Below are 12,483 nucleotides of genomic sequence, written 5' to 3'. Positions count from 1 at the left end.
GGTGCAACGCCGCCCCCTGCTGACTCGCGGCCAATCGGCCGCCAGCAGGGAGCTGTCAATCAACCCGATCGTATTCGATCGGGTTGATTTCCGGCGATTCCTGTCCGCCTGCTCAGAGCAGGCGGACAGGGTTATGAAGCAGCGGTCTTTAGACCGCTGCTTCATAAGTTGTGTTTCTGGCGAGTCTGAAGACTCGCCAGAAACACGGCCCTTCAAGCTCCGTACGGAGCTTGATAAATGGGCCTGATAGAGTCCAAGGGATACAAACTAGAGTTAAAAAATTTCCCTCTCAGAGGCAGGTTTCTACTGTCAAGATTATCTGTAGACCAGGTAAAGAGAGGAGCTCATACACTGTGTATGGGACCTCTCAAACCTGGGAGTGATAGTTCCTGTTCCAATGCAGGAACAGGGTTTGGGGTTTTATTCCAATCTGTGGTTCCAAAAAAGGAAGGAACCTTCAGACCAATTCTAGATCTCAAGAGTCTAAAAAAAATTTTCAGAGTACTGTCCTTCAAGATGGAAACTATTCGTTCCATTTTTCCTTTTGGTCCAAGAGGGCCAATTTATGACAATGGTGGATTTAAAGGACGCTTATCTGCATGTTCCCATTCACAGGGATCATAACAAGTTTCTAAGGACATTTCTGGACAAACACTTCCAGTTCGTGGCTCTGCCCTTTGGCCTTGCCACAGCTCCCAGAATTTTCTCAAAGGTTCTGGAATCCCTGTTGGCGGTGCTCCAATTACGGGGCATTGCAGTGGCACCCTATCTGGACGACATCCTGGTCCAAGCGCCATACTTTCAACAGGCAAGGTTACACAAATGTTGCTATCCTTCCTGCGATCTCACGGATTGAAGGTAAATTTGGAAAAGAGTTCCTTTGTTCTAAATACAAGGGTAACTTTCTTGGGAACCATAATAGATTCACTATCAATGAAGATTTTTCTGACAGAAGTCAGGAAATCAAAGATTTTCGATTCTTGCCTAGCACTTCAGTCCACTCCTCGGCCTTCAGTGGCTCAGTACATGGAGGTAATCGGGCTGATGGTGGCGGCAATGGACATCATCCCCTCGTTTCCACCTCAGACCTCTGCAGTTAAACATGCTCAATCAGTGGAACAGAGATTATGCGGATTTGTCTCCGTGAATACATCTGGAGCAGGAGCCAAGGGATTCTCTTCTTTGGTGGTTGTCTTAGGATCATCTCTCCCAGGGAACCTGCTTTTGCAGACCCTCCTGGGTGATTGTGACAACAGACGCCAGCCATCTGGGGCTCTAAAGGCTCAGGGAACTTGGACTCGGTTGGTGTCTGTTCTGCCCATACATATTCTGGAGCTGAGAGCAATCTTCAATGCTCTTCTGGCCTGGCCTCAGTTAGCCTCGGCCCGGTTCATCAGATTCCAGTCGGACAACATAACTTCAGTGGCTTACATCAATTATCTGGGAGAAACGTGGAGTTCCTTAGCCACGACAGAGGTAGCCAAGATAATTCGGTGGGCAGAGATTCACAATTGCTGTCTGTTGTCGATCCACATCCCAGGGGTGGACAACTGGGAGGCGGACTTCCTGAGCAGACAGACTTTTCACCCGGGGAGTGGGAACTCCATCCGGAAGTGTTTTCCAGCTTGTTCCTCAAATGGGGTCAGCCGGAATTGGATCTCATGGCATCTCGGCAGAATGCCAAGCTTCCGAGGTATGGATCGAGATCAAGGGACCCTCAGGTGGTACTGATAGACGCCCTGGCGGTACCTTGGAATTTAAGTTTGGCATACCTATTTCCCCCATTCGCTCTTCTTCCTCGAGTCATTGCTCGAATCAAGCAGGAGAGGGCGTTGGTGATCCTCATTGCACCGGCGTGGCCTCGCAGGTCTGGTGGACATGTCATCGCTTCCACCTTGGAGACTTCCGTTGAGGAAAGACCTTCTACTTCAAGGGCCCTTCCTTCATCCAAAAGTTTCTCTGAACCTGACTGCTTGGAGATTTAACGCTTAATTTTATCCAAGCGGGGTTTTTCTGAACCGGTCATTGAGACCATGATTCAGGCTTGTAAACCTGTGACTAGAAAGATTTACCACAAGATATGGCATAAATATCTACAGTATATTGGTGCGATTTCAAGGGCTACTCTTGGAGTAGAGTTAGGATTCTGTCCTTCCTCCAAGAAGGCTTGGAGAAGGGATTATTGGCTAGTTCCCTAAAGGGTCAAATATCTGCCTTGTCTATTTTGTTGCATATACGTCTAGCGGACGTACCAGATGTGCAATCGTTTTGTCAGGCCTTGGTCAGGATCAGGCCCGTGTTTAAACCAGTTACTCCTCCATGGAGTCTTAATTTAGTTCTTAAGGTTCTTCAAGGGGCTCTGTTTGAGCCTATGCATTCCTTAGATATTAAGTTGTTATCTTCGAAAGTTTTGTTTCTTGTCGCTATTTCTTCTGCTCGTAGAGTGTCAGAGCTCTCGGCATTACAGTGTGAGTCTCCTTACCTTATTTTTCATACGGATAAGGTGGTTTTGCGTACAAAATTACTTTTTCTACTTAAAGTGGTTTCTTTTCCGGAACATTAATCAGGAGATTGTTGTTCCTTCCTTGTGCCCTAATCCTTCTACTAAGAAGGAGCGACTTTTGCACAATCTGGACGTGGTTCATGCACTGAAATTCTATTTACAGGTGACTAAGAATTTCCGTCAATCTTCTGCCTTATTTGTGGCTTTCTCAGGAAAGCATAAGGGTCTGAAAGCTACGGCTACTTCTCTCTCTTTGTGGCTGAAGAGTATCATATCGTTTTGCCTATGAAACTGCTGGACAGCAACCTCCAGAGAGAGTTACGGCTCATTCCACGAGGGCTGTTACTTCCTCATGGGCATTCAAAAATGAAGCTTCGGTGGAACAGATTTGCAAGACTGCAACTTGGTCCTCTCTCCACACTTTTTTTTTTTTCAAGATTCTATAAATTTTACACTTTTGCCTCGACTGAGGCCGCTTTTGGGAGAAAGGTTCTTCAAGCAGTGGTGCCTTCCGTTTAGGTTCCCTGTCTTGTCCCTCCCTTATCATCTGTGTACTCTAGCTTTGATATTGATTCCCATTAGTTATTAGATGATCCGTGGACTTATGTCATTTAGAAAGAAAAAAAAAATTATGCTTATTTGATTTCTTTCTTGACACAATGAGTTCACGGCCCGCCCTGTTAAGACAGGTTGTTGGTTAATGTTATAAACTTCAGACACCTCTGCACCTTGTTGCTTCCTTTCTCTCCTTTACTTCGGTCGAATGACTGGGGTGGGAGGGGAGCTGTGGTGTTCTTTGCCGCCTCCTGCTGGGCAGGAGTGATATTCCCATTAGTAATTAGATGATCCATGGACTCATCGTGTCAAGAAATAAATATATTTATCAGGTAAGCATAAATTTTGTTTTTTCCCCGAAAAAATATTTTACTATTCATCAATACAGTACAAATGTCGTGGACTGTTTATAATTTCATAGCACATTTTGTAGTTTGCTTAAATTAAAGGGACAGTCTATTCCAGAATTTGTTTAAGAAAGATAATCAATTTTCCATTCCCCAGTTTTGCATAACCAACACTGTTCTATTAATAATCCTCGAGTTTAGAAATTAGCATGTGAGCAACCCCAGGTTTAGCTTTCAACAAAGAATACCAAGACAACAAAGCAAATTTGATGATAAAAGTAATTTGAAAAGTTGTTTAAATTGAAATCCCCTATCTGACTCATAACTGTTTCATTTTTCTTCACTGTCCCTTTAAGGTAAATCTTTCAATGATTGTTATGGTCTTCTAGTGAGCTATAAAGTGGCATTAGTACTTCTCCTTTCTGATGCAAATATATCTTCTAATACTACTAAACCTTCTATGGGCTTTTCCCGTTGCTTTGCTGCATTGCTTGTTTACTTCTAAAACTTATGAAATAACTCCAGTCCATTCCTATATGGTTAATATTAGGAAAATAACCCTGTCTATATTCCACCTTGTTGGGTGAGTTTTTTTTTTTTTTGTGTTTGTTTTTATCTCCCCCTCCCCCGGGTTCCCTGTGACTTATTTACTTAACACCTTCAAGAATATTAATCCTATTACAGATCTTTTGTTTCCATTCTGTAAATGTAATAAAATTGTAAATTTGAACCTTGGGTCCAATCCTGACTTAGTTTGAAACACCTCTTGCATTTGTCTCATGAGTCCTATGAGGCCAAAAAGCAAACTCTGTAACCTGCAAATCAGATTAGGCAATTTGCATCATTTTTAAATCTAAGCTATGCTTTTTTTGGTTTATAGGAAGCGTAGGACAAAATATAGATTTTTTTTTTTTTTTTTTTTTTTTATTTTTTTTTTTAAATGTGCACTGTATTGTAATGCTTTCTCAAAGTGATTGTAAAGTTTAATTATTTAAAGCCCAGTATCTAAAACTAATCTTAAAAATTTTGGGCATTTTGTCATTAAACTTTACAAAGACACTTTTTTTTTTTTTTTTTTTTTTTTTTTTTTTTATTAAATACTTACCATTTCGTTACGGTAAACAATACCGGTGATCCTCCGCCCACATCTTCTTCTGTATTGAGCATATCGATGATGAATCCGGCTTCCTCCAATCAGTGTGTGCCCCACAAGCTGGGCGCCAAAGGGGGCACCCAACGATTGGAGGATGCTGCCAATCTGCAAGCACTACTCAAGTGCTGAACAAAAAATGGACCGGCTCCTAAACTTACATTCCTGCTTTTAAAATAAGAGGACAAAGAAAAATTGATAATTGGAGTAAATTAGAAAGTTTCTAAAAATTGCATGCACTATCTGAATTATTAAAGAAAACTTTTTTGTGTTTTATATCCCTTTTTTTAATATTGGCTAAAATTGTAGCCTTACATGTAGCCTTTATGTTTATTTTTATATTTTAAATAGCTGGGTTTTCCCCCCCCCCCAATGAAGTCGCAACCCATGGTTCTCAAGAACATGTGGGCTGAGCATTCAATGGACATCCGTTCTCACCTTTCTCTTTAAACGATACTCGGGTAGTGGTTTAAGTGAGCAAAACCAGCTATTTTAAAAAAACAAAAAAAACTAAAGTAGCAATTTCCCATGCATTTATAATATTGGCTGATTTTATTGACCAGCTTACTACAATTTGTAGCCAATATTAAAGGTATAGGAAAAGCAAAATTTGTGCTTTGGATAGCAGAAAATTATATAATAGAAAATATTAGATTAAAGGGACAGTAAAGTTAAAGTGACATTAAAGTAAAAAAAGTTTCATGATTCAGATAAAGATTCTGATTTTAATAAAAAAAAAAAAAACACCTTACCAATATACTTCATTATCAAAACACACTTTCTTTTTATATGCATACTTTCTGAGGCTCCAGCTCATGCTGAGCATATACACATTTTGTGATTGGTCTATGGCTGTAACATGATACAGATAGAGGGAAATTAGCCATACTATATTCTACTGCTTGTTTCAAATTCAAAGTGCTATTGCATTGTCTTTATTGTGTTTTTGTCAATTTTTTCAATTCTACTGTATGTAGTGGTCCTTTAAACTTTCATGGTTCGGATAGAGCATACAATTTTAAACCACTTTCCAGTTTACTTACATTTACAAATTTGCTTTATGCTCTTTGTTCTATTTGTTTCATTTGTTGAAGTGTAAACCCAGGTAGGCTCATAGGAGATCAGGAATGTGCATGTGTCTTTAGAAACTGTATTGCAAAACACTGCTGTCATAAAGTTCTGAAGACACATACACACTCCTGAGTTCCTAGAAGCCTGCCTAGATTTACTCTTCAACAAAGGACACATTGAGCACAAAGCAATTCTGATAACAAAAGTGACTGGAAAGTTGTTTAAAATTAATTTTGACTTTACTGTCCCTTTAACCATACTGACTTCTAAAACTACTATTCACTAATGTGCATGGATGCGTATAATTGGAAACCGTAATTCTTAACTTTCTGTTCTGATACCAATAAAAGACTGTCCTGTATAGAGACATATTAACTGTAATTTTCATTTAAACATCTGTGGGGCTTCCCTTTTCAACCAAATTTCATTTTTTTATTTTTAATATAACTTTTTCTGACATTCCACTGTAACAAAACAATCACATTTCTCTAAAAGGGATAGAATACCTAGTTTAGAAGTGAGGGTACTACAGAAATTTATTCTAGCTTTTATAATTCTAGTTTAAGGTCAGCTGACATTTGAGAAATAAAACTGATTGTGCTATGTTTTTGCAGGCTCCCACTGAACGCCAGCTGAGGTACAAAGAGAAGGTGACTGAGTTAAGGAAGAAGAGGAACTCTGGTTTAACAAAGGAGCAGAAAGAAAAATATATGGTATAATATAGAATTAATTGTGTTGTAGAATCAATACCGAGCCGTATAAGATCTATTATCTGCTTCCCTATTCCAGTCTATCAGATGATCTGCTGTTTTTAAATCCGTAAAATTTCATAAATGCTTTAACAAAAGAGCAATTTTTTTAAATTTATGAAAAACAATTAATCAAATGTTTCAAAGTTCTTCTTTTGTTTTTTTTTTTTTTTTTTTTTTTTTTTATACAGAAATGTACACGGTTAATATGAAAGTAAAAACTGCTGATTCATTCAGTATTGGTGATGCCTTTTGTTTGTTTGCAGTATTTATTACCTATTTGCTTCATTCTCTTGATATGTTTTGTTGAAAAGAATACATAGGAAGGCTCAAGAGCAGCAATGCACTACTGGAAGCTAGGTGCTGGTTGGTGGCTGCACATTTTATGTCTCTTATCATTGGCTCACCAGACGTGCTTCGTTCTTTTGATATCCCTTGTTAAAATAAAATGTCCTACACTAGTGGTAGCTTGCTGCTGATTGGTGCCTGCACACATTTGTCTCTTGTGATTGGCCAACTAGATGTGTTCAGCTAGCTCACAGTAGTGCATTGCTGCTTCTTTAACAAAGGATACCAAGAGAATGAAGCTAATTTGATAAAAGTAAATTGGAAAGTTATTTAAAATTGTTTGCTCAATCTGAATCATGAAATGGGGAAAAAAATGGGTTTTAACTCTTTTAATATTTACATGTGAATTAAGTAACCATAAATGCATTCTGATGATCATTAAATGCACATGAAACCCAAAATTTCTTTCTAATGGCAATGAAAGTCCACAAATTCATTGATAACCTATGGGAGATAATTCACCTGGCAACCATGAGGAGGCAAAGACACCCCAAATAAAAAGCATTAAATATCCATCCCACTTACTCTACCCTCCCAGTAGTTATTTGCCTCGTTTCATGGAGGTAGTCAGAGAGGGGTGGTCTGCTGAAGATTCTTTTTTTTAATGTCCTCAATGGATTGTTTCCTGCAAGAGAGGGCAGTAAGCCATGTCATTCTCTTAGTAGAGTTTTGGTGTATGTTGGCTTCTGGATGTCACAGGGAAGTTTCCATGCCTCCACCAGTGTTGTGTTGCTATTCTCCCTATCTTTGACAAACAGTGTTAGTTACACTGATTTTCCTCTGTGTTACAGGACTCCTTCAGGATGCAAGAAGCTGGGTAAGTCTTGTTTTAATTTCCCCATTCTCATGGCTTGTTGCCTAAAAAGATAGGGGATTAGTCAAATTGCAAACAAGGCTATCAAAAGGGCCATAAATTCCAAGGATCTTCTCCATGAGGGGGACTATCTTGGCTAAACATTCTTATGGCATGAACACAAGTCTACAAAATAGCCATAGATACAGGGACCCTTCCAGAAAAGGGGGGGGGGGAATCTTTAATCTGCAGTATAACTAGACTGCATGGGACAATCTGCAAGAGGCAGTGTTAAATGGATAGTCTAGTCCCAAAAAACTTTCATTATTCAGAAATGGCATGTTATTTTAAACAATTTTCAAATTTACATCAATCACCAATTTTGCATTGTTCTTTTGGTATTCTTAGTTGAAAGCTAAACCTAGGAGGTTCATATGCTTATTTCTAAGCCCTTGAAGGCCGCTTCTTATCTCAGGGAATTTTGACAGTTTTTCACCACTAGAGGTTGTTAGTTCATGTGTTTCAAATAGATAACACTGTGCTCATGCACGTGGAGTTCCTAGGAGCCAGCACTGATTGGCTGAAATATGGGGCAGTTTGCAGAGGCTTAGATACAAGATAATCACATAGGTAAAGAGTATTAATATAACTGTGTTGGTTATGCAAAACTAGGGAATGGGTAATAAAGGGATTATCTATCTTTTAAAACCATAAATATTCTGGTGTAGACTGTCCCTTTAAGGCGAGGAGGCTAGTTGCCTTCCACATTGGGGACTCCTGGAGCTCGCTCTGGTTCTAGTGTGGCTAGTGCCTTTGTGAACCCGGAGTAGGATTTCTGACTGATCCTCTTCCTTGCTGTCTATGAGAGCTCCAGGATCTGCTTATACGGATCACTGCTACAGTACCACTCCGGTCTTTCTCTAGATGTTAGGATATACCGGAACGCGATGTTTAAAGCAGACGCTTCTCATTACTAATGCCTCATGAGTGTCTGTGCTCAGCTGCACCATTTCTATCTGTCCTGTAGCGGTGCGCGGGTAATCGGTACTTCCTGCCACAGGACAGTTTTCGGCACACGCTCCTCTCCTTTTGCTTTTATAATGAAAATAGTTTCTATTATTTTGTTACTTATTATTGCATCACTTTTTCCTACATATCTGTGGATTCTGACATTGAAAATCCACAACGTCATTCCAATTACTAGTGGGATATTCAACTCCTGGCCAGCAGGAGGAGGCAAAGAGCACCCCAGCAAAGCTGTTAAGTGTAACTGTCTTACCCATAATCCCCAGTCATTCTCTTTGCCTCTGTCAACGAAGGTTGTGCGAAGTTGGTGTCTGAAGATTCTAATCCTTTTATGGGTACTTTTCCCTGCAAGCAAGGATTGGGGTCTAGCTGTGTCCATGTCAATCTCTTGAGTAAGAGTAGTGGTGGCTTTTAGCAGTTGAAAGGCGACGAGGAAGTCTTTGCTTTACTTTTAACACACTGCTACCCCTCTGCAGAAAGCCAGAGTTGGTTACTCTGTTCTTTCTTTTCCTACAGGTTTATGACAGGGAGTGAAGCGCCTGCCACACCTAACTACAGAATCTATCATGTAATTGGATCTAAGGCAAGTGCTTTTGCCTTCTAGATACAGAAGGATAGTACTTAGGAGGTTAATCCTCTTTTCAGACCCTTCATTTGGGACTTAATACTCCTTATTAGTTAAGGAGTCATATTAAGGACATGGCACTTGGATATTTTTATTAGTATGAGTAAGGTCAGTTCATATGAGGAGTTTCACTTGGTCAGGGGAGTTTAGGGGTTAACAGTAAAGGAGTTCTTTATTGGTTACCTCCCATTTGATTACGCTTCTAGGTTAGATGCTTACTTTTTTATTTGACATTATTGGGCTACCAGATTAACATATATTCAGTTTAACAGTTTTAATACCTTAGCCGTATTTTAAAATGCAGTTTTTCACGCTCTTTTTAGAGTGGTGTAAATTGATGTCTCAGTTTTTCTGAGACCGCACTTCCGCTTTTACAGAGCGGTTATAGAGTTAGTGCTTGGATATTTTCTGAATCGAGTATTGTTAATCAGCTCACCGGATCCCCAGAGGAGGGAGGAGGAAATCACTTTGAGAGAGTTTTCTCTTACTAGTGGGACTTTTTTTTTTCTTTTCTGGCCTTTAGGAGCTTCAGGTATCTGAGGCAGATTTTTTAAAGTTAAACTTAAAATCGATATTTACTAATTAAAATTTATTACTTTTTTTTTTTTTTTCTTCCCCTGAAGGATTGAAGTTTATTTTTGCATTAAAATTCTATATTTGCACATTGCTTGTGGGACTGTTATTCTAGACTATGGATACAGATCAGGATCAAACTATTTGTATGGATAGATGTTTGCTTTGTTTAGACAACCAGATTGCCCTACCTATGCAGTTTTGTTCATCCTGTTTAGCTAAAACTTTAAAATGCACAGAAAAAATTCTCCCTTCTGAGGCAAGTGTCTCTCAGGATTCTGATGTGCGTGACATGCCTCAGCTTTCTCCTCAGACGTCCCAAGCCTTAATTGTTTCTCATACTGTGCCTTCTGTGTCCTGCCATCCACCTGGGGGTGTTTATTTACCTGGGGATTTTGCTGCTCAGGTTTCTTCTGCAGTAATTGTGGCTTTGTCAGCTTTCCCTGCATTAGGTAAGCGTAAGAGAAAATCTTAACATTTACCTGATACTAAGGTTTCTGACTCTAGGACTGCATTAGCCACTTTTGCTCAGATGTCTGATGAGGAGAATACTTCAGTAGCTTCTGAAGGTGAGATCTGACACTTTAGCAGACAATCTGAAGAGGTTAATTTTAGATTTAAGCTTGAACACCTCCGGTTACTATTGAAGGAGGTTCTAGCTACTTTAGACGACTCTGAACCTTTGGTTGCTGTCAACCCCACAAAGTCTTCTAAATTGGATAGAGTCTGATTCCCCATCTTCTGAGGAGGTTTTTCCTGTCCCAAGGAAGATGTCTGAAATTATTGCTCAGGAATGAGATAAGCCAGGGATTCCTTTTTCCCCTTTCCCTGTTTTTAAGAAGATGTTTCCTGTTGCCGACTCTATTCGTGACTCATGGCGCACTGTTCCTAAAGTAGAAGGGGCTATTTCTACTCTTGCCAAGAGAACTACCATTCCTATAGAGGATAGTTGCTCTTTTAAGGACCCAATGGACAAGAAGCTAGAGGCTTACTTAAAAAAGATGTATATCCATCAAGGGTTACAGTGGCAACCAGCAGCGAGTATTGCTACGGTTTTGGGAGCTGCATCTTATTGGTGCAATGCATTGATCTTATTACACAGGAAACTACAGTAGAGGAGATCCAAGATAGGATCAAAGCTCTCAAATTGGCTAATACCTTTATCTGTGATGCCAATATGCAGATAATTTGGCTGGGAGTTAAGATGTCTAGCTTCACGGTTCTAGCCCGCAGGGCTCTCTGGTTAAAATCTTGGTCGGCCGATATCTCTTCTAAGGCCAAGCTTTTGGCTTTACCTTACAAGGGAAAAACTCTGCTTGGGCCTGGTCTGGCAGAGATCATTTCAAAGATTACAGGTGGAAAGGGATCTTTCCTACCTCAGGACAAGAAAAACAGACTTAGAGGTCGTCAGACCCCTAATTTGTGTTCCTTTCGTAACTTTAAGGGACAAAGTCCTCCTCCTTCTAAACAAGATTAACTCAGATCTTCTTGAAAATCTAACCAGCCCTGGAACAAGGAAAAACAAAACAAGAAGCCGCCTGCTGACTCAAAATCAGCATGAAGGTTCAACCCCCGATTCCAGTGTTGATCTGGTGAGTGGCAGACTTTCTCTTTTTCATCAAAGCCTGGATACACGAGTCCCAGACCCTTGGTCCGTGGACATAGTATCCCAGGGTTACAGAATGGGATTCAAGTCTTGCCCTCCAAAGGGCAGATTTCTCCTGTCAAGACTGTCCTCAAACCAAATAAAGGAGACCTTCTTAAACTGTGTAAAAGACCTATACTGTCTGTGAGTTATTATTCCTGTCCCTCTAGCAGAACAGGGTCAAGGATTCTATTTAAATCTATTTGTGGTTCCCAAAAAAGAGGGAACTTTTCTGCCCATTCTAGACCTCAAGTGTCAACAAATTCCTCAGGGTTCCATCCTTCAAGATGGAAACTATTTGTTTCATTCTTCCTTTGGTACAGGACGGATAGTTTATGGCGATCCTAGACCTGAAGGACGCATACCTTCATGTTCCCATTCTCAGGGAACACCATCAGTATCTGAGGTTTGCATTTCTGGACAAGCACTTCCAATTTGTTGCACTTCCATTTGGTCTGTCCACGGCTCCCAGAATATTCACAAAGGTTCTGGGGGTACTTTTGGCTGTGATCAGATCCCAGGGAATTGCTGTAGCGCCTTATCTAGACGACATCCTGGTTCAGGCGTCATCTTTTCAACTAGCCCAATCTCATACAGAGATGCTGTTGTCTTTTCTACGTTATCATGGGTGGAAGGTAAATTTGGAGAAAAGTTCTCTTGTTCCATTTACCAAAGTGCTTTTCCTAGGGACTCTAATAGATTCCCTGTCCATGAAGATTTTTCTGATGGAGGTCAGAAGATGTGAGTCTTGCTTCTGGCCTTTCTCTCAAGTCTGCTTTTTGTCCATCTGTGGCTCAATGCATGGAGGTGGATTGATCTGATGATGGCATCTATGGACAGCATTCCTTTTGTACGACTGCTGCAGCTTTGTATGCTCCGTCAATGGAACTGAGATCATTCGGATTTTTCTCAGAGGATAAATCTGGACCCTCTATCAAGAGACTCTCGGGGTGGGTGTCACAGGAACATCTGTCTCGGGGCACTTGCTTTCTAAAAACCTTCCTGGGAAATTGTGACCACAGACGCCAGCCTGTCAGGCTGGGGGAGCTGTTTGGGGCCCTCTAAAGGCTCAGGGCCTGTGGTCTTGAAAGTCCTCTC

At 40.4% G+C, this 12,483-nt stretch overlaps 1 protein-coding gene across 4 annotated transcripts in view; it reads left to right on the top strand.

Annotated features, from left to right (window-relative positions):
- The window catches only part of KAT7 (lysine acetyltransferase 7), a 292,481-nt gene that overhangs the window by 19,814 nt on the left and 260,184 nt on the right, over positions 1–12,483 (top strand). For all 4 annotated transcript variants that reach the window (XM_053700145.1, XM_053700141.1, XM_053700136.1 and 1 more), the window contains one exon: positions 6,241–6,339. In XM_053700145.1, the coding sequence (XP_053556120.1) occupies positions 6,241–6,339 (99 nt within the window). The remainder of the gene's footprint in view (positions 1–6,240; positions 6,340–12,483) is intronic.

The sequence above is a fragment of the Bombina bombina genome, chromosome 1 (assembly GCF_027579735.1).
Source record: "Bombina bombina isolate aBomBom1 chromosome 1, aBomBom1.pri, whole genome shotgun sequence".
NCBI lineage: Eukaryota > Metazoa > Chordata > Amphibia > Anura > Bombinatoridae > Bombina > Bombina bombina.
This window is presented reverse-complemented; position numbering and strand designations above follow the sequence as displayed.